Genomic DNA, 21,905 nt, shown 5'->3' with positions numbered 1-21,905 from the left:
CCCTGCCTCCTGCTTTTGGCCAATCACGGCAGACAGGGGTTGGGGAAATATTTTATTACCAATGTATACTGTGACAGTTTGTAGCCAAAAACTGCGGCTGGAGGGGTGGGGATGGGACACTGAATGGTCACAAGGGACTTGGGCTCACAGCACAGGGGGGACAAGGGGCTGGAGAGGGTGGCCTTTAAAAGACAACTGTGGTTATAGAATGAGCTCTCTGTCCTGTCCCCAACCCAAGAACAGCTGTCACCCAGGACGCCAGGGCCTAAGAGCTTCTGTGAGCCCAGCTGTGACCTCCAGACCTTCCTGAGACCCTCTGGCCTTTCTGTGACTCTCTCTCTCTCAGCTGAGCCCCCAGGGTACTTCCTGCAGCTGTCTTTGGCCTTTCTGGGAATCTCAAACCTGTGACTCAGTGGGAGCGGGGATGGGGCTGGAACCGGGCGGGTGGGAGATAGGAACTGGGGAAGGACCACCAACAGCATGCAAGAGACGCCCCGGCCACGGGGCCAGCCACTGCGTGGAGACACTCACACTCGTTCTACCTCACATGCCGCCCGAGGCCTCACATTCAGAGCCGTGCCCACTCGCGGGTCTCACACACCGATCCTCACCCACTTGAAGCTTCTGCCACTCAGACTTGCGTGCAGTCTCTCCCTGTTCTGGGGATCTGGCCCCACCGGACACCACAACGCACCAGTCTAGACATCTCAGGAGCCTGCCCCAGCTCTCAGGGGGTGGGAGGTGAGGGTGCTGAGCAGGTCCCCGTGGTCGCCCAGTGTGACCGGGAGTAGAGCTGAGGGCTGTGAGGGGACAGTGGGGCGTCAGGGCTGGCCGGGTTCGTGGGCTCGTGGCCACGAGGGAGCTTGGTAGAAGGGGTTCTTCTGTGTTTGTGATGGGAAGGGCTGGAAAGACGGGGACGCAACAGCCCTAGAGGCTGCACAACCCCTCGGAGGTCTGTGGCACGCAGAGGGGACCCCTTCCAGGGGCTTGTGATCAAGAAGGGAGCCAGAGAAGGTCGGAAACTCGGGCGTACAAAATGGGGGCAGATCACTCGGCCGTGGGTCCCGCCCGCGAGCAGCACCGCGGCCGGCGCACACTCTGCAGCAGCGCGCGGAACAGGCCGGGCGGACGCTTGGCGGCGCCATCTGGGGGCGCGGCGCGCACCGAGCCCGAACGGCCGGGGCCGGCACGGGCGGCGGGCGGCGGCGCGGGCGCCCCTTGGCGGCCGTGCTCCTCGATCTGTCGCTCCAGATGCTTCTGGATGGCCATGCCCAGCACCTCCACCTCCATGGCGGCGCCGTATACCTCCCACGTCATGCCCTTCTCGTCCCAGCTCACGTCTCGCACGGGCTCGGCCGGCTCCGGGGGTGCTACAGCGGCCGCCAGCGCTGAGCCGGGACGCACCCGCACTTCGGGGAAGGCGGGCGGCGCGGCGGCTTGCGGTGTCATGGGCCCAGTGGCCACGGAGCGCGTCTCGGCGGCGCCCAGCGACACCTGCAGGCCCGCATCTCGGCGCGAGGGCGGTCTGGGCGCCGGGCTGGGCGCGCGAGGCGCCGCCTGGAAGCTGAAGGCCGGGCCCCCAGCGCCGTCCTGCGGAGACATGGGGCTCACGGCCACTGAGACGCAGGCCTGCGCGCCCGCCTGAGTGCCCGCGTCCTCGCGCGGCGGCGGCAGGGCGCTCGCCTCCCACGACGGCGCCTTGGTGAAGTTGTCGCGAGTCCGCGGCCCCGGTGGGGGTGCTGCGGCCTCTGGGCGGGGGCTCCTCTCGGCCCCAGCGGCTTCCAGGTCTTTCTGGCCGAGACTGGAGGCTTCGGTGCTGGACACGGGCTCGGGCTTCGGCTCCACGCGGCCTTCACTGCCCCTGGCACCCTCGGGAGACCGGGCTGAGCCAAGGGCCTTGCCGTCTAGCTGCCTGGAGGAGGAGGACGGCTTGGTCTTCTCCAGAGTCAGGGGGGCCACCTTCCCCAAGGATGGGGACTCCGTTTTTCTGGAAGGTGCAGAGTCGGCCTTCCCCAGGGACACAGGCTCTCCCTTCCCTGAGGCAAAGGGCTCTGCTTTTCTGCACGATCCAGGATCCACCTTCTCTGAGGCCTGTGGCGTCTCCTTTTTCAAACACACAGCCCCTGCTTCCACTGGCGCTGCAGCGCCCTCTTGCCCAGGGAGCTTTGTTTCTGCTTTGCCACCAGACTGCGGTTCTGCTTTCCCCGAGGCCCTGGGATCCGCCTTTGTGGTGTTCACAGGATTCCCCTTCTCTGGAGGCAGAGAACCCACCTTTCCCTCTGGGATAGCTTCTGCTTTTCCCAGGGATACGGGATCCACCTTGCCCGGGGGATCCACCTTCCCCGAGGGCACCGGGACTGTTTTTCCTGGAGTTGAGACCACTTTACCTATAGACACAGAGTTCCCTTGTCCAGAGGGGACAGCGTCTGCCTTTCCCCTGCTCACAGGGTCCTCCTTGCCCACCGCCAGGGGCTCGGCCTTCCCTGAGGCTGTGGGAGCCGCCTTTCCAGAGGCCGCCAGACCTGGCTTCTCCGAGGACAGGGGATCTCCTTTTCCCCCAGTCGCTGGCTCAGCCTTTACTGCAGATGGGGGACCTGCTTTCCCCAAGGACCTGGGATCGCCTGGACCTGAAGACACAGGGTTTGTCTTTCCCGAAGACTCAGGATTCACTTTTTCAGATGATGTCTGTCTACTTCCGGCAGATATGGGGTCCTCTTTTCCTGGGGATACAGTTCCTGCCTTTCCCACAGACACATGCTCTGCCTGTCCAGGAGACAAGAGCTCTGGCTTTCCTGAGCACAAGGGGTCCATCTTTCCCAGAGGAACTGGATCCGCCTTGCCTGAAGACACGGGATCCACAGTTTTCAAAGACGTGAGACCTGTCTTTGCTGAAGCCACGGTATCCGTGTGACCAGACACAGGACGCCCCTCTCCTGAGGAGGCAGACTCCAGCTTTCCCAGGAACCGGGAGTCCTCTTTTGTGGCGGGCACAGTTTCTCCATTTCCCACAGATGCGGGATCTGCCATCCCCAAGCATGTGGGATCCAGCCTTCCCAAGGACCCAGGAGCCCCGGTCCCAGAGGATACAGGCCCATTCTTGCCTGATGAGCCTGGAATCAGCTTGCCCAGGAGCCCAGGCTGTGTCTTTCCTGTGGACGCAGAATCCATGCTTTCCAAGGGCACAGGGTCTGCCTTTCCCAAGGGCCCAGGATCTCTCTTTCCCGACAATACAAGATCTACCTTTTCTGCAGATGTAGGAGCGACCTTTTCTGAGGACACAGGATGCTCTTTTCCTGAATACCTGGGCTCCTCCTTTCTTGGGAATACAGGGTCCACTTTGTCTGAGGACACAGGATCCACCTTTCTCAAAGACCCAGGATCCTCCTTCCTCGGCGACACTGCATACATCTTGCTGGAGCACACAGGATCTACTTTTCCCAGGGGTCCAAGATCTTCCTTTCTTAGAGTCATGGGATCCATCCTTCCAGGAGCCACAGGATCCCTCTTTCCCAAGATTTCAGGCTCTGCCTTTCCTGTAAACATGGGCTCTGCCTTCCGCGAGGACCCAGGATCCTCCTTTCCTGTGGAAGTGGAATCGGCCTGCGTTGAGGACTTGGAATCCATCTCCTCTAAGAACACAGGATTTCTGTCATCGGAGGATTTGGGCTCAGTTTTCACGGAGGACACAGGCTCTGGCTTCCCAGACGTGGTGGTTTCTGGTGTCCCTGAGATGGAGGCTCCATGTGCCTCCAATGTCTCCTTGGAGGGTGCCTCCTGGGGAGAGAAGCAGGTTGGGGAGGGGCAGGCCAGGCTCCCTCTGGGGCCGTCAGAGCAGGAGGCTCCTTCCCCAGCCCCACTGGGGCTTCTGTGTCTAGACTCCATGCCTGGGCTTTGGTCAGGAGTGTGCCTGGGGGGTGCAGGGCTTGCCTTTTGCTGGGAGGGGCAGTAATCCCTCATGGCCGAGCTGCCAGCCCCCAGGCTCCCATCCTGTGGGCAGAAGAAGGCTGTGGGTCGGGGTCCTGGGGGGCTGGAGTCCTTTTGAAGCAGCTGGAGCCAGGCCGGGTCTTCAGCAGTGTCCATCTGCCCTCATGACCACGCCTGCACCCAAGGCTGCTGTCTGGTTCTGAAACAGAGAGAGAGCTGACTCAGACTTCCCAAAGCTCAGTGGGGGAGGAGCCTCTGCCTTCTCCCCCTCCTCACTGAGGGCTGTGTCACATCTGGTCCCCACCTGTCCAGAGGACCTGGACTAAAAACACAAACCCAAGCATGTCACTCCCCTGCTTCACTGCTCCCAGTGGCCCTCTGTATAAAGACATCTTACAAGGCATTCAAGGCCCTTCGCAACTTGGCCACAGCCTAACTTTCTTTTTCTTTTTCTTTTTCTGAGACAGAGTTTCGCTCTTGTTGCCCAGGCTGGAGTGCAATGGCGCGACCTCAGCTCACCGCAACCGTAACCTCCGCCTCCTGGGTTCAAGCGATTCTCCTGCCTCAGCATCCCAAGTAGCTGGGACTACAGGCATGCGCCACCACGCCCAGCTAATTTTGTATTTTGTTGGTCAGGCTGGTTTCGAACTCCCGACCTCAGGTGATCCGTCCACCTCGGCCTCCCAAAGGCTGAGATTACAGGCGTGAGCCACTGCGCCCCACCCACAGCCTAACTTTTCAACTTTGCCTACTATCACCCCTCCCTGTTCAACCCCACCCCATGCAACACACTATCCAGAAGTTATGCTTTTGTCCTCTAGGCCAGGGGCTGCAAACTCTGATGTCCAGGGTTCAGGTAGGTAATTTAAGTGAGGGAAGTGGGTTAGATATAAGACAAAAGGGAGTGGTGGGGACTATGGCAAGTTAGCACATGCTCTGTCTAAAGGGATGGCTGGGTGCGGTGGCTCACGCCTGTAATCCCAGCACTTTGGGAGGCCGAGGCTGACGGATCACTAGAGGTCAGGAGTTCAAGACCCCCCTGGCCAACATGGCGTAACCCCGTCTCTACTAAAAATACAAAAAAAATTAGCCAGGTGTGGTGGTGCATGCCTATAATCCCAGCTACTCAGGAGGCCGAGGCTTGAACCTGAGAGGCAGAGGTTGCAGTGAGCCAAGATTGTGCCATTGTACTCCAGCCTGGGCAACAGAGCAAGATTTCATCTCAAAAATAAACAAATAAAAACAAAAATAAATAAAAATAATAAAGGGAGAACCACTACTCCATCAGCCAAGTGCTAACCTGGAGAAAGCAACCTGGTGGTACCAATTCTTCCAGTTGCTTAAGTGGGAAATCCAGACTTTAATGTAAAATATGCTAATTAATTCAAGGTTAAAAAAAAAAACAAAAACCCAAACACTATGTGGGCCAAACAGGACCTGCCCGTAGGCCACCAGTTTATGTCTCTGTAGGCCCTGGAGAACTGTGAATGGTTTCTAGTCAAGGAAGGGACATAGTCAGATGCGTGTGTTTTCAAAGATTCCTCTAGGATGGTATGGAGGCTGGGCTGAAGGAGGACAGGAGTTGGCCAAGACCTGTGAGGAAGCTGGTAAATCATTCATTTACTCTTTCATCCATGTAATCCTTCATTCATTCACCTAGCCCCTTCTCTGCAACAGGCCCTGAGCAGTTGCAGGAATCTCGATGACAGACAGCACAGCAGAGGTCCTGGAGATGGTAGTTAAAGGCAGAATTGAGAAATCCAAAGGAAAACTGACAGGTACCAACGGGCTGTGTTGGTAACGGCTGGGGTGGTCCGCAGGGTACTGGCTAGGGTGAGGGCTGCTGGGTGATGGTGCCGAGCAGGAGAAGTAGGAAAGGGGGAGATCCGTTTTTGGACAAGCTGAGTTTGTAGTGCCTGGGGGATATCCAGCTGCCTGCTGGACCTACAAGCAACCCCGTTCCGTTACACACTCAGTAGCCAAAGTGAATAGAGCTCCTGATCCCCTCAAACCTACTCCAAAACCATCGCTTTAATGCTCAGGCCCAATTCCCTAATCACCATTGACTTTCACACCCCCCGTCTATCAGCAAAACATAATGGAGTTACCGTCAGAATATATCCAGCATCTGGCCACTGCCATCTGAACCCCCCACCATCTCTCACCTGGATTATCCCTGCCTTTTCCTTTGTCCCATAGCTTATTCTCAACACAGCAGCCAGAGGGATCTTAGTAAAACCCGAGACAAATCATGTCCCCCGCCCCTGCTCAGAACCAGGCAGTGTCTCCCCATCCCATGCAAAGTAAAAGTAAACTCCTTAGAATGGCTCAGAAGCCCCTGCATCTTCAGGCCCCGTCACCTCCTCTGCCCTTTCTGCTGCTGCTCTCCCTCTCCCTCACGCTGCTTCAGCCACGCTGGGTGCCTCGCTGAGCCTTGAACGCGCCTGCCTCCATGCCTTGGCGCTGCCTGCTTCTTCTGCATGGAGAGATTTCTCTCCAAATATCTGCATGGTCGGCTCCCCAAGGCTTTCCCTGACCCATGTAATGTAAAACAGCCTCCTCCCCAGCTCTGGCTGGCATTCTCCACCCTCTTATTCTAATCAGTTTTCCTCCATAGTACCTGGCACCATCTGACATATCACATATATTCGTTTATTGCTTGTGGTGTGTTGCCCTCATTAAAATGCCAGCTCCAGGAGGTGGGGACTTCGCTGTGCCATCTGATATATCCCAGAGTTGAGACCCGGCACACATGCAGTAAGCAAGGAAGATCCTCATACGGATTTGTTCCATGAATGACTGAATGACCTAAGATGCAGAGCCAACTGTGCCCTCCCTGGCTCAAAACCCTCCTCATTCTTGCCGGAAATGTAAATTAGTTGTAATCTTTTTGGAGGGACATTTATCAATTTCTATCAAAGTTTACAACGCGCATAGCATTTGAGCCACCAAGCCCACCTCTAGGCATGGTCCTAAAGATAGACCTGGGGTCCTGAAGATGGTCCTGGGGTACACGAGGGCATGGCTAGTGGTAAGAACAAGACCAGGAGGCAGGTTCTGTGAAATGTGGGACAACCACGCAGAGCACCGGGCAGCTACTAGAAGGTGTGGGGTAATGAGGGGAAGCACCCAAGATAAATTAATTGAAAAAGGCCAGGGGACAGCATGGCTACTGGGACCCCACGCGTGTAGCCAAGGAAAAGGACACACATGGATGGGTTTATTTATAAAGAGAGAGTTTCTGGATGGAATCCTATAAAACTTTCAGCAGTGACTGCCTCTCAGAAGGAAGAGCGGGGATCTGAGGGTGGGAGAAGCTTTTCTCTGTGCGCCCCTTTGTGATGTTTAAATTGTGGTTATGTGCACACGTAGTCCTTTTTTTTTCTAATGGACAATAAAGAGAAACTTTAATGACTCCTCTTACCTTTGGGGTAAAGTCCAGCTCTTTAATATGCTCCTAAGCCCCTATGTTTCTACTTAAGTGCTGGGATTTATCTTTCATTACCCACTCCCACCCCCAAAACATGTACACACACACATACACACTCTCTCTCTCCCCCACCATCTCAGCCTCTACACACCCTCTTCTGGAGGAATCTCTCCCTCCCTTCTTCCGTGGCTGTCTCTTATTACACCTTCAGGTCTCCGTTAAAACGCCTCCTCCTCTAGTGGGCCTTGTTTGGCTACCAGCTTCCTGGAGATTCTTGTAGCCTCTTGTTCCTCCTCTAACAAGGCTCATGTCACTCTGCATCTAGCCATTTACACCTCTGGGTCCCTGGCCAGACCTCAGGTCTCTGGATGGGGACACAGTCGATACTGTTCACTACTGGGTCCCCCAGGCTCTGGCTTATGAGGTGGGGGAGGGGGACCATCACTAAGAGGGGAACATAGGAAGAGGAACAGTTTTGCAGAGGATGATGGGGCACAGGGTTTCGGAAGTGGAACTGGAGTACCCATGGGACTTAGTGGGGGTGACATCCAGGAGGCAGTAGGAAGCAGGCCAGAAGCACGGGAGAGGTCTGGTTGGAATTCTTGGGATCACTGGATGGTCACCAGCCTGCAGGGGTCAGGCAGGCATCAGATTTGAGTGGCATGAATTGAGTCCATCTTCATCTTTGGCCTTTGGATAGTGATATGGGCACAGATAAATATTTGTTTTCTCCTGCAAGGGAGATGATGAAAGACTCCTGACATCCCCAGACTGAGGGAGACAAGAGGGAGTGGTGGGGACTGTGGCAACCTACAGGGCACTGACCCCTTCTAATTCCTGCCAGTTATGGCCAATTAGGAATCATTCCATTAACTCAGCATTTACTGAGTACACAGGCAATGTTCTAGGCATTATTCTTAGGACTGGGGATACAGCAGTGAATAAGAAATGTGGGGTCCCTGCCTTACAGATGCAGAAAGATTGGGAGGAGGGTAATAAACAAGTAGCAAATAAATCATATTATTTCAAATAATGGATGCTGTGAAGACAAAGGAGTGGGCAGCTGGTTTAGACATGTGGTCAAGAAAGCCCCCTCTGAGGCGGTTACCATCTGAGCCAGCCATGAAGAGCCGGAGTGGAGCTGGAAAGGGGGTGGCAGTGGAAGAGGAGGCAGCAAATTACACGAGGCATGGTGGAGGAGAGGGGTTTAGCCTAAGGGCACTGGAAACCCTGGAAGTATTTTCTTTTTATTTGAGACAATGTCTCACTCTGTTGCCCAGGCTGGAGTGCAGTGGCGTGATCTCGGCTCACTGCAGCCTTGACCTCCTGGGCTCAAATGATCCTTCCACCTCAGCCTCCCAAGCAGCTGGGATTACAGATGTGTGCCACCATGCTGGGTTAATTTTTGTATCTTTTGTAGAGATGAGGTTTCGCCATGTTGCCCAGGCTGGTCTAAGAGCCAAACTCCTAGGCTCAAGTGATCCTCCCACCTCAGCCTCTCAAAGTAATAGGATTATATCTTGATCTCTTGAGGCCAACAGTTCCAGACCAGCATGAGCAACATAGCAGGATCTCGTGTCTACAGTAGGATTATACCTAGCACCTAGTGAGCCACTGTGTCCCGCCCCTTGGAAGTATTTAAGCAGAGAAGTGAATGTGGCCACTGTGCCTCCAGGTTTCCTAATTTTTTTTTTAGCTAAGTCATACATCTGGATACCTGTATTAATTAATTAATTATTTATTTATTTATTTAGACAGAGTTTTGCTCTTGTTGTCCAGGCTGGAGTGCAATGGTGCTATGTCGGCTCATTGCAACCTCTGCCTCCCAGGTTCAAGTGATTCTCCTGCCTCATCCTCCCAAGTAGCTGGGATTACAGGCATGTGCCACCATGCCCAGCTAATTTTGTATTTTTAGTGGAGACAGGGTTTCTCCATGTTGGTCAGGCTGGTCTTGAACTCCCGACCTCAGGTGATTTGCCTGCCTTGGCCTCCCAAAGTGCTGGGATTACAGGCATGAGCTACCGCACCCGGCCTGGATATCTGTATTTTAAATATTGGCTAATTTAAAAAATATCATACAGGCTAAACAAAACACTTTTTTTTTTTTTTTTTTTTTTGAGACAGAGTCTCACTCTGTCACCCAGGCTGGAGTGCAGTGGTACAATCTCAGCTCACTGCAACCTCTGCCTCCCGGGTTCAAGCAATTCTCGTGCCTCAGCCACCCGAGTGGCTGGGGCTACAGGCGCACACCACCACGCCCGGCTAATTTTTTTGTATTTTTAGTGGAGACGGGGTTTCACCATGGTCTCGATCTCCTGACCTCGTGATCCACCCGCCTCAGCCTCCCAAATTGCTGGGATTACAAGCGTGAGCCACCGCGCCCGGCCTCCAAAACACTTTCATGAGCCAACTTTGACCCCTAGGTCACCAGCTTGCAACCTCTGATCCATCTGGCGCTTGGGCTATGGAAAAGGACGTTATAAGCCAGGGTGACCGGGAAGATGGTCAAGGGAAAGGACCCCGGGGCTGAGTACCGCAGCTGTAATCCCAGTGCTCTGGGAAGTCAAGGTGGGATGACTGCTTGAGGCCAGGAGTTCCAGATCAGCATGGGCAACATAGCAAGAGCCCATCTCTACAAAAAATTTAAATTAAAAAAAAAAAAAAAGAAATTAGCCAGGTGTGGTGGCGTGTACTTATAGTCCTGCCTGCTCCAGAGCCTGAGGCAGGAGGATCTCTTGAGTCCAGGAGTTTGAGGCTGCAGTGAGCTATGATCAGCCTGGGTAACAGAACAAGAAACTGTCTTTAAAACAAAGAGAGACAGAGAGCGAGAGAAAGGACCCAGGTTCCAGTGAGGGCCAGGATCTGCCTACCATGCCTGCCTAGTTTCCTTCTCTGGAAAATAGGAATTCAACAGCTGCCTGGCTGGTGTACAGGGAGTTTAGCTGGAGCTGGAAGGAGTCAGCAAAGGATACAGGAAGGGTGCTCTGGGCCCTCACTACCCCTCATTTCAGCCCTGGAAGCCCAGCCCTGGGGTCCTCACACACCAGCCCAGCCAACAAGCTTCTCTTCCTGGGTGAAGCCCGGGCAGAAAGTCAGGCCAGCCCACCGCTTATCAGCTCTGTGACTTCAAGCAACACCCTTCTCCTCCTTGGGGACCCTGAAGAACCCACCTCCTGCTCCCCCAGGGCTATAATGAGAATTAAAGAAAATGAGGGGTGTGCCTGACTCTGCTCACTTTAGGGCTGGGCTGTGTCTGTGGAAGGCCTGTTTTTATCTACTCAGCCTGTCAGAGCCCAGCTGTGCTCCCGGGAGGGGGCAGGGGAGGAAACGGCCTGCAGCAGAGACACAAACCAGCAACACCTGACCCTCAGACAGGCTCGTTTGACCCACAGAGCTAAACACATTTTAAAATCAGTTTTAAAAAGGAATTAACTGATCAACTTCTAAACATTAGAAGATTTCATGTGACAGTAAGACTTCCAGCTTCTCTTGGAAAACTAAAATTTGGCAATCTGAGTGTGCTTCCTGCCTGGCAACATTCAGCTGGAGCCCCAAAGGGACAGCCTCCTTAGATGGAGTGTACTCTCCAATCAGCCACAATCCCCCCTCTTCCCCATGGTGTCCTAGACACTGAGGCTGACTGTCTGCTGCCATCAGTCATGAAATTCTCACTGTCGTTTTTCTCACAGCTGGCCCTTCATGTATGTTACCCTCCTGGCCTATAGCCACCTGAGTTTGGACCCTGGACCTCAATGCCATGAAAGGCAGAGGTGACCTTGTACAAATCAAGCCCTTACTATGTGCAAATCCCACCCACCTGCCAGGCAGGTGTTGTAGTCCTGTTTTCCAGACGAAGAAACAGGTTCTGAGAGGCAAGCTTGGCTCAGCTGATAACATGCCCCTTTTGAAAGTCCCCAGGCTTCCCATCCCCAACTTGTATTTTCCAGCCTCTGAGATGGGATAACGTCCAGGGTAGGGACAGAGAGCCTGGTCAGGGAGATAGAAAGATGTGGGGTCAAGCCCCAGCTTAGTCATTGATATCCTCTATGACTCTGTGTGAGTTTTTCTACTCTGTGGGTCTCAGTTTTCCAATCTGTGAATTGGGGGAGGGGATGTAGTTTCATCTGGAAGAGATAGGCCAGCCCTGGGTTTCAGAACTGCCCCAAGACCATTCCCAGAGGCTCTACTGCTCACAGTTCTGCTGGGCCCTTCCTGGATCTTGGGGAGGCCTGAGGATCCTAGAGCTGCTTCTCTGAGAGGCAGCCCAGGCCTGGGGCCCCACATTCTCTCCCCGCAACTATCCCACTAGAACCCAGCTCCATTACCTGGGCCCAGCATGCTCAGTCTTTCTTTTTTTGAGACTGAGTCTTGCTTTGTTGCCTAGGCCGGAGTGCAGTGGCATGATCTCGGCTCACTGCAATCTCCACCTTCCAGGTTCAAGTGATTCTCCTGCCTCAGCCTCCCAAGTAGCTGGGATTACAGGCATGCGCCACGACACCTGGCTAATTTTTGTATTTTTTGTAGAGACAGGGTTTCACCATGTTGGTCAGGCTGGTCTTGAACTCCTGGCCTCAAGTGATCCACCCACCTCGGCCTCTCAAAGTGTTGGGATTACAGGCGTGAGCCACTGCACCCGGTCTCAGTCTCTTTTTATCATCTGGATCCCACAACAATCTCATGAGGGGGGCATTATCATCCCATTTCACAGATGAAGCCACTGAAGTCAGAGCGAGAAGACTTGACCAAGGGCACACAGCTGGGGCGGGAGGGAAGGCTGTAGCTCAAAGCCAGTTGTGCCCAAGCACAAAACCTGGGTTCTTTCTAAGATCGTGGACACTGACACTTGGTTCTTTTTTTTTTTTTTTTTTTTTTTTTAAGACAGGGTCTCACTCTATTGCCCAGGCTGGAGTGCAGTGACACAATCATACCTCACTGTAGCCTCCAACTCCTCAGCTCAAGCAATCTTCCCTCATCAGCCTCCTAAGTAGCTACAGGCATGCGCCATCACACCCAGCTAATCTTTAAATTTTTGTAGAGATGGGGGTCTTGGTATGTTGCCCAAGCTTGTCTCAAATTCCTGGCCTCAAGCAATCCTCCTGCCTGGGCTTCTCAAAATATTGGGATTACAGGTATGAGCCACTGCACCTGGCCTGACACTTGGTTCTTGAAACCTCCTTTCTGGTTTTTGAGGGCAGGCCAAGCTTCCTCCCAAGCAACAGTGCTAAGGAGCATGAAGTAGAAGAAGTAAGAGCTCCCCGTGCCCCTGCATACATTCCTCCACCTGTGGGAATGCATACACCCTATGAGCAGATGAGCCTGTACACTTGGGCACAAACAAGTTGAGTGTGGCCCGACTGAGGCAGAAGGTAGGAATGTCTTCTAGGTATGTGGGCAGGCTCACCTGGCATGCAAAGGAGTGAGCAGACTGCTTGTGGATGTGGATCTATGTACCAGCTTGGGCCACTCTGGGGCCAGAACCTGGCTCCTGTGTTCTGCTGAAGAAGAGCTTGTTGTGCGTATGTACACCCCGCATGTGCAGAATGGCCTGTGTGTTTCTGCCTCGTGGGGGCTACTTGGACCCTGTGGGTATCTCACTCCTAGGAAAGCTTATCTGGGTGTTGCACAGGTGCCTGTGTCCTGCTCCCAGGGAGAGCAGCAGCCCCTGTGACTGCCCATTCAGGCCGCAGAGACCTGGCCAGCCATTCCTTTCCCTCTAGGATTTCTTTCCAGCATGGAGCCATCCTTACACCCATAAACAGGGCCAGAACTGCCAAGCACCTGCAAATACCTCTTCCTGTGCTGACAAGACCAACAAAGGCTTGAGGGGCTTCGTCAGGCGTGTGAGTGTGTCTGAGAATCTCAGTCTGCTGCCCCTTGTTCCCTTCTCTCGTAGTGCCCTTAGAGCAGCAAAGTCTCCTGCTCGGGGCTGTGGGGGGAGAAGGAATCTAAAGGTGTTAGCCAGACCTGCTTCCAGAAACGGCCCTCAGACCATACATACGTACATACATACATACATAGGAGGGCAAGAATGGACGTTCATGGACGTGCAAACGTGGGCCAGTGTGGGTGGGAGTGGGCAGCACGCTGAGACAGAGTGTGTGTGTAAGAGGGAGTGTGTGCACAAGGGTGGCAGTCTACTCCAGGGTCTCTGGGTACGAAAGGGACACCGTAAGCAGGGGTGAGCAGGCCAGGGCAGGGTGGTCCCGAGAGTGTTGTGATCAGGGAGTATTGTTGAGTTGATGACCATGCTGTGATCAGCGATGGCTGGTCTGAGTGCGTAGCTGTGCCTGGGTGTGTACGCAAGGCTCCCACCCAGTACCCTGGGTGACAGGTGGCCGTGTGTATGAGTCTAATGGAATGACCAACAGCCATTGTGTGTGTGCGGTAGACCTGTGGCCTCACTCGAGGAAATGAGGCGCCCGTGAGTGAACGCGGTGGTGTGTGATCGCGCCCCGGAGTGTGTGCCGCACTGGGTGTGTGACGGCGAGTGTGCTCAGTAGTGCGAGTGGAGCCAGTGGAGCGTTGAGCTCGCTCCGGGGAAGATGAATCAACGCGGGAGGACGCCCTCCCCCCAGTGGCGGGAAGCACCCCCTCCCGCGCGGCCGTGCCGAACAAAGCCAGCGGGCGGCGGCAAGGCCGGGCGCGGGGCCGACCCCACAGCCAGGGCAGCCTGGCCCGCCGGGCCCCTCGGATGTTCGGCGCGGGGCTGCGGGACCCGCCCCCGCCCCGCCCCGCCCCGGCGAGGAGCCTGGAAACAGACACCCACCGCCCCCAGCCGCGCGCACACACCCGGGCTCATGCCGCGCGAGGTGTCTGAGCCCCGCCGCCGGGGGGCTTCGAGGACCCTGGACAGCGGCTCCGGGGCGGCGGCGAGCGGATAAAGGGGCTGCCGCCGCCCGCCCGGAAAGACAGTGGGTGTGGGCGCGGCGCTTACCAGGCAGTGCCGCGGCTCCGGCTCCTGGGCGCGATGCGCTCCGGCTCCCGCCGCCGCCGCCGCCGCCGCCCGAGCGGCCTCGGCTGCCTCCGGCCGGGCTGGCGGGAGGACCCGCAGACTCGGCGCCGCCGTCCCCAGCGCCGGTTCCGCGCTCCCGCCCCGCGCCCCGCCCCGGGCATGCGCACTGGCCGCCCGGCAGCCCCGGAACCGCGAGGGGGCGGTGACCGCGGGGAAACCGCGGCCGGAGGGAGCGAGGGAGGGGCACCCCTCGCTGGCCAACCCTAACTGCGGCCCCTGGGCTCCTGGGTTCCGCGCTGTCCTCGGGCGGGTTCCCACTTCACAGACAGGGAGACTGAGGGCCAGAGAGGCTGCCCCTTTGCTGCGAGCTTGCTGAGGGCGGGGCGCGCCGTCTCGCAGATCTTAGCCCACCCCCTCGAATGCCCTCGCCTGGCTTGACCAAGGAGGGAACTGGGGCTCAGAGGGGGCAATCGCCGGCCTGAGGACTCGAGGCGCCTGGATGGGGACCCAGGTCGGCGCGATCTCCCGGCCCCGCCAGCGAGGAAATTTCCCGCCTCCGCCCCCCCTACCCCCGGCCGCACTTCCGGCCTCCTCTTCCCCGCCCCCGGCCCTTTGTCTCGCCGCTGCCCACGCTCCAGCGAGTGGCGGGGACGCCGGAGGTAGTGATGCGGGAGAGATGCCTTCCAGTCCCTGGCTGCGGCCTCCCCGGGGGCCCGCCCGCCCCCCTCCCCCTGGGTACCCTCGAGCAAATCATTTCCTCTCTGCACCTCAGTTTCCCGATCTGTAAAACGGGACTAACATTAAGCACCTCACGGTGGTCTTGGAAGGGCAAAGTAGGTGTTCAGGGGCTTCCAGTGGTACCTGAATCACCAAGGTCACGGAGACTCGCTGCCCACCCCCTCCACATTTCCCTGCAGAGAAGGAGTTCCCTTCCCCTTGACTTCCCAGAGGAGAAAAAATAATTCCGTAATTGCCCTAGATGTGACAAAACCCTCTCGCACCGGTACTATGAAGCCACCACCATCTACTAATTAATGGTAACAACGATTGGCAATGATGCTTATGCAGGGCCAGACACGGCGCTAAGATTCTGTTTACAGGTTTTATCTAATTTCAATTTCCAATCGCTTAGGAGCAAGTTAATATTAATGTATTATATCTCCATTTTTCAGATAAGAAAACAGAAGCAGATAAGTAACTTGTTTGTGGTCACACATCTAGTTAGTAGTGGAGCTGGGATTACAAACCCATGCAGTCTAACTCCTGAAACCTCACGTCTTATTCTTACATTTTACTCCCCTCTCTTACTTGGTGAACCGTAAGTCACCGTGATCCTTTAAAAAATATATGTATATATTTAAAATTCTAGGTGGTAAATGAAGAAAATCCGTGGGGCTGGCGTCTCCAGGCAGCACGCCAGGCAAGGAGAAAACCTCAGCGTGTCGGACCGGTTTCAGCACCACGGACAGCACCACACCAGGGCTGCTTCCTCACATTTCCGGTCCTGAAAATTGCTCATTCACTGCCCACAAGGCCATTTCGCTTCAGAGCTTACAAACCCTTATTCCACATTCATCCTTTCATTTTTTTCTCCCCACAGCCCTTCAAAGTAAACATTACTGGCTCCATGACACAGATGAAATTAAGGCTTGGAGAAGTTTACAGATGTGAAAAGTGGCAAGAACCAACCTGTGATCGAAAAAGGTCCCCCGGCACAGGACGAGGGTGGACAGGAGCAGGGACTAGGCAGGAGTGAGGAGGCTATGGCAGGTGTTCAGGTGAGCGATGATGATGCCTGAACCACGGCAGCATTTGTAGGGACGGAGAGGAGGGGTCAGATTGGAGGGATAAAATCAGTAGGCCAGGCCGGGCGCGGTGGCTCACGCTTGTAATCCCAGCACTTTGGGAGGCCAAGGCGGGCAGATCACGAGGTCAGGAGATCGAGACCACGGTGAAACCCCGTCTCTACTAAAAATACAAAAAATTAGCCGGGCGTGGTGGCGGGCGCCTGTAGTCCCAGCTACTCGGAGAGGCTGAGGCAGGAGAATGGCGGGAACCCGGGAGGCGGAACTTGCAGTGAGCCGAGATTGCGCCACTGCACTCCAGCCTGGGCGACAGAGCGATACTCCGTCTCAAAAAAAAAAAAAAAAAAAAATCAGTAGGCCTTGACCATGAGGTATGTGGGTGAGAGGGGAGAGAGAATTCTGCTGTCTCTCTGAGATTCTGCCTTGGGGAGCTAGGTGGATGAAGGACAGATAACTTATGAGCTCTGGGGGGAAAGAGGGGTTTATAGGATGGCCATGCTGATATATTTGAGTCCAGAACTGAGTTCTGTAGTGGCCAAAGCTGAAGGCAGACAAGGGAGCCCATCCACCTCCAGCTGGTGCTGGAGGTCATGGGAGGGGTGTTGGCACATGGGAGGACAGTACACATCAGGTACACACCAGGTAGGGAGACAAAAGGGCCCTAGGCCAACCCTGAGGCACGCCAACATGAAGGGACTGGCTGGGAAAAGGAGGCTGCAGCAAAGAATGAGAAGCAGTGATCTGAGAAGCCAGAAGCAGCCCAGGAGAATGTTATGTCTCAGAAGCCAAGGAAGAGAGTGTTCCAGAAGGCAGGAGAGTCACCACATCAAGAAGACAAGATATGGCCTGAAAGGTATCCTCTGGACTTTGAAAGTTGATGATATGCAGTCAGTGGAGTAGCGGGGTGGAAGGCAGCCATGGTTGGGAGATAGGTTGATGAGGAAATGGGAGTAAGGAAATGGGGTGGGCAAGTAGACAACTTCCTCAGAAAGTCTGGGCTTTGAGAGAGAAAACAGGAATGACAGTCTCTCCAGAGGGATGGGAGGTTGAGATGAAGGAGACTTGAAGGCATTTAAATTCTGATGGGAGGGGCCCAGTACAGAGGGAAAGGGCAAGGTGTCAGCAAAAGAGAGGAGCAGGGCTGGGCCTGGATGCTCAGTTGGAAGGCGAGGATGGGATCCAGAACCCCAGGGCAGCTCCCAGACCTGGAGATAAAGATCAAAAGCATGTGGTTTATTTGTGAGGTGCAAGGACACCAGCAGGGGAGTGGGAAGGTGACCCAGGAAGGGAAGGCAGCCAGTATGAGGTTATTATTAAGTCGGCTACCACAGTGAGTGAGTGAAGCTTAATCCTGCAGGGAACTCTTGGAAAATGGGGTAAATACACATTTTGGAATTCTCCTGGCTGAGGGCAAGGGAAGTGGGGTATTTATATCCAACACCAGCAGATGTTGGTTAAGGGCCATCCCTGGAATGTGTTGCATGGTCTGTACGTTAATTCTCAGGCACTCCTGGCCCACAATGAATGTGGGCAAAGTGGGTCCCAGCAGCCTGAGAGCATCTCTCTGACAAAGATGCAGGTACTGCTGCTGGGAGTCCTGCTGGTGGGCACAAAAATGATAAGGGCACCCAAAGGGATGTGGTCGGAGTTCTGGCAGTGCCTGCTATGGGGACACTGGAGCCTCTTTACAATCTAGGTCCTCTGCCATGCTCTGCAACCGCCCTTGTTCCATAGGGACTTGTTGATAAAAACATTTTTAAAATGAAAATTTCCAGACAACAAAACAAAGCACTTGCTAACGCAGAGGAGGAGCTCAAAACAGGTACGGAGGCAGCTGATGTGGGTTCAGTCCTGGCTTTGCCAGTTACTAGCTGTATGGCCTTGGTCGAGGTCTCTCTTAGCCTCGATATCATCATATACAATGCTTAGCTCTCAGAGCTCTAAGGAAGATGTAGGGAGGAAAAATACACCAAGTGCCTTTGCTGTGGACAGCAGTGTTAGGGCAAGCCCAGCACCGCGCACCCTTTTCTGACTACGGCACCTCCATTTTCCTTGGGAGACCACCTCCCCACCCCAGTGCATGTGGTGGGATGGGATGGATCCCAGTGCCAGCTCTAGGGTGGGCAGTGACCCAGGTCACTGATTTGTTCTGTGGGGAGAGGGAGTCAGGGATGGAGCACAGAACCAAAGCCACCTGCTTCTCATACTCTCCTGGAATTTTGGGCCTTGCTGAATCGGTGTTGCATACACCTGGAATTGCTGGGGGTCATCTTTGTCCCCGTGTGGAGAGAATCCATCTGGTCCCAGGTTGTGATTCATCCTAGGGTTCAGGCTAACCCTGTGACAAACGACATGGTCACCCACACCCGTGTGAGTGTGTGTATGTATCTCAGGTTGCTCTGCCACTGGGGAGCCATACACACTCGTACGCACCAGAAGATAAACAAGTGCCTGCAGCTCCTTGGCTGGCGCCCAGGCCGGGGGTGGAATAAACAATCCCAGTGACTTTCTGAAAAGCAAGCGTTGTGGCAACAGGCACCATGGAGACAAGCAGACTGTACCAGAGCAGAGACAGCAGCCACCCCCCAAAGCCACCCCTGCACACACACACACACACACACACACACACACACACACACACAATATGTACCTTGCCCTCTTTCCCCCTCTCTTTCACGTTCATATCATGTTCATATCTCCTCCATAAAGCACAATCCCCGTCTCACACCCAGGCAGCTACTCCCATTCTAGCTTTGTTTGAGGCTAAAACTTTTGAGAAGGTCTGAGACTCCCAACACCGCAGCATCCACAGTTCCTGAACTCTTTGCCACAGCTGCCTGAACTCTGGCCCTGGTCTAGGCCATATTTCAGCAAATTGAAGCCACTAGAGAAGGTGTGTGCTCTGTGTGTGTGTGTGTGGCGGGGGGGGAGGGCAGGCAGTGCCATATAAACCCAACTTTCTGTACAGTTCTTTTGTTTGCTTCAGGGATGCACACACCACATACAAGCACACACTCCTTCAAGAAATACTTACCTGTAGTTGTAGTTGGCTATTAAGAGTGAATAAATTTTTTTTAATTTTTTTTATTTAAAAATAAAAATAAAAAATACTTACCCAGACCCCACACACCTGCACCCTCTGAATACAGACACTCGGATCCACACCCATCCTCCCATGTGCCAGGTATAACCCAGCACCCCCCAGATGATGATAACGACGGTAGTATACCACTTACTGTACATTGGTGTTTTACAGTCATCACCTCATTCTATTTAATCCTAAAGAAAACCATCTGAGACAATACAATTATTCCCATTTCATAGGTGAGGAAACCAAAAAGTTCAGAGACATTAAGTAACTTGCCAGGGTTGCACAACTAGAAAGTAATAAAGTTGGGAGTCAAACTCTAGCCCTACTCAGACACACATACAATGCCCTCATACATGTGCACATGCTACACACACACACATATGCACACACACGAGGAAACCCTACCTCCTCAGTCAGCCCAGATAACTGATGCACGTCGGGTCACCTTCCCCACCCTGATCTCCTCACATGCACTACCCCCAGGCCCTCACAGTGCTGCACTGATGGTCATGAGAGCCCCAGCCTGGGCACACATGCACACAGCCTGCTGCTCACACAGCCCCCTCCCCCCTCGCTACACTCCCTCACCCCCAGCAGCTGTGGCCTGGCCTGGATGAGGGAGGCCCCAGGATTCGGATGGGTGACTCAGGCTGAATCATGGCCCAGCTGCTCCTTGGCAGCCCTCTCTCCCATTCTGCCCAAGAGCCCTTTTTTTTTTTCCTTTTTCTTTTTTGAGACAGGGTCTTGCTTTGCCTAGGATGGAGTGCAGTGTCATGATCACAGCTCACTGCAGCCTCTAATACCTGAGCCCAAGCAATCCTCCCACCTCAGTTTCCCTAGTAGCTGGGACTACAGGTGTGAGCAACTGCACCCAGCTAATTTTTAGTATTTTTTGTAGACAGGGACTTGCTATGTTGCCCAGGCTGATTTTGAACTCCTGGGCTCAAGTTATCCCAGAGAGACTATTTGGAAAGCAAAGTTGGACCTTAGGGCAGGGGACAATGAGTTGGGGGTAGACAATAAGGGATGGAGCACTTGAGAGGGAGAAATTGGGCACAAGAGGACCTCTGTGCCCTCCTCCACTCTCTGATATCCTGCAGGTGCGCCCAGGCAGCCCCCACCCATGTCCCTCATTCAGCCAGGGAAAGGAGTCCTTCTGCCTGGACCCTGGCCGGGGGCTCCCTCTCTAATCTCAGGGCCGATTTTGGCTCTCCTGCCCTACCTCTTGGCCCTAACAATGACAATAACAATAAACAATATTAACTATTCTAATTGATCACTCCCAATTTACAGCACTCTATAATTTATGAAGCACTTTCTCATCAATATTGCATTTAAATCTCCTACTAGTCCTATGGGGTGGAAATTAGCATCCTCATTTTGGGGCTCAGGAAACCAAGGCTCAGAGAGATTATGTGAACTTCCACTGCCACAGTTGGTGGCGTGACAGTCAGGAAGCAAGCCTGGTCCAATCTGTGGAAGTAAGCACTAGGGTCAGAAGTCAAGCTGCAGTTGGGTGTGGTGGGCGCACAGTAGGAGGTAGGTGGGGGGACTGCAGGGGCATGGTAGGGCGCATGGCAGAGGGCATGGCAGATGCGTAGCCAGTGGCTTGCTGTGTGGCAGGGTTGTTGTAAACTTTTTCTCTCTATTCTTCTGTAAGTAAAGAATTACAGAATGATTTATGCTTTCAAGCTTTCTTTTCAGTGTGTCAGGCCGATATCCTAAGGCTCTCAACCCCACAGCATGGAGCTTCCACTGAGAGGGTACCTGGGCTGCAAGACTTTTGCTTCTTGAAACCTCCATTTCCTCATCTGAAAAAATGGGTCCAAGCTTTGGGCAGGGTAGGCTATTGAGAGGTGCGAGTGAAATCACGGTGCCCTTGAGGAGCCAGGAGGGACTTCCCAAAGGCCGCTGCTTGTCACATTTTGTTTTCTCTTTTTAAAAAACACGATGGGTGCTGGGCAGAGGGAGGGGTGGGCTTCTAGGAGCCCGGGGGTGGTGCTAAGAGGGGAGTGGGTGACAGCAATTCCTTCCCCTGCCTGGGCTCGGCCTGGCCTTCCCCCACCCTCAGCCCAGAGCCTGTTTCCAGGCAACAGGATGGATGCAGGGATGGTTTGAAGGGGAGAGAGCTATAAATAGGGAAGGGAGAAAACAAAAATAAAGTTCCAGAGAAAGCTGTGGAGCTGCATTACTGGGGGTGGGGGTGGGGAGACCGACGAACAGTGGGGATGGGGGACAGTCCCCAGCCCTCCATCAGTGGGAGAGGGCAGTTTTCAGGTTAGCCACCCAGCAAGGGTCCTTAGGGTGCTGACATGGGTGGGAAGGCAGTCTCTGTGTGCACAGCAAAGCAGGATGGGGGTGAGGAGGAGAAATCACTTCCAGTCAGAGGACTAACGAAAGCTCAGAAGAGGGAGATTTGCGGCAGGCAGAGGTGACGGCCGCTGTCTGGATGGAGGAGGGGGCAGGCAGACAAAGGGAAATCATGGGCCAGGTGAGGTGGGGCTGGATCCACGGATCTCAGGAGGCCTGGCTGGGCTCAGCCTGATGGCCACACTGCTGGGGACACACAGACACAGCGAGGGGGGCTTTTCCTCCATCCGCGACACTTGCCGCCCCCCAGGTCTTCCCATACCACCCTCTTCTCCATCAGGTTTCAGCTCCAATCTCCCCTCCTCAGACAACTCAGACAACTGACCTGGCAGC

At 54.6% G+C, this 21,905-nt stretch overlaps 1 protein-coding gene across 1 annotated transcript; it reads right to left on the bottom strand.

Moving 5' to 3' along the window:
• Positions 1-20: 20 nt before the first annotated feature.
• GPRIN1 (G protein regulated inducer of neurite outgrowth 1) lies at positions 21-14,440 on the bottom strand. Its single transcript, XM_032158749.2, has 2 exons — positions 14,289-14,440; positions 21-4,123 (listed from the first exon to the last, which is right to left on the bottom strand). Exon 2 carries the CDS (start codon positions 4,078-4,080, stop codon positions 1,048-1,050), a length of 3,033 nt encoding a protein of 1,010 aa, XP_032014640.1. The 5' UTR covers positions 4,081-4,123; positions 14,289-14,440; the 3' UTR covers positions 21-1,047.
• Between the last annotated feature and the right edge of the window lie 7,465 nt (positions 14,441-21,905).

The sequence above is a fragment of the Hylobates moloch genome, unplaced genomic scaffold (genome assembly GCF_009828535.3).
Source record: "Hylobates moloch isolate HMO894 unplaced genomic scaffold, HMol_V3 SCAFFOLD_6, whole genome shotgun sequence".
Classification (NCBI taxonomy): Eukaryota; Metazoa; Chordata; class Mammalia; order Primates; family Hylobatidae; genus Hylobates; species Hylobates moloch.
Note: the sequence above shows the minus strand (reverse complement) of the source record. Positions and strands in the feature narration are given on the sequence as shown.

What these genes read in the sequence shown, in the direction of transcription:
- GPRIN1 (XM_032158749.2), bottom strand. Translation starts at nt 4,080, where the DNA reads ATGGACACTGCTGAAGACCCGGCCTGGCTCCAGCTGCTTCAAAAGGAC.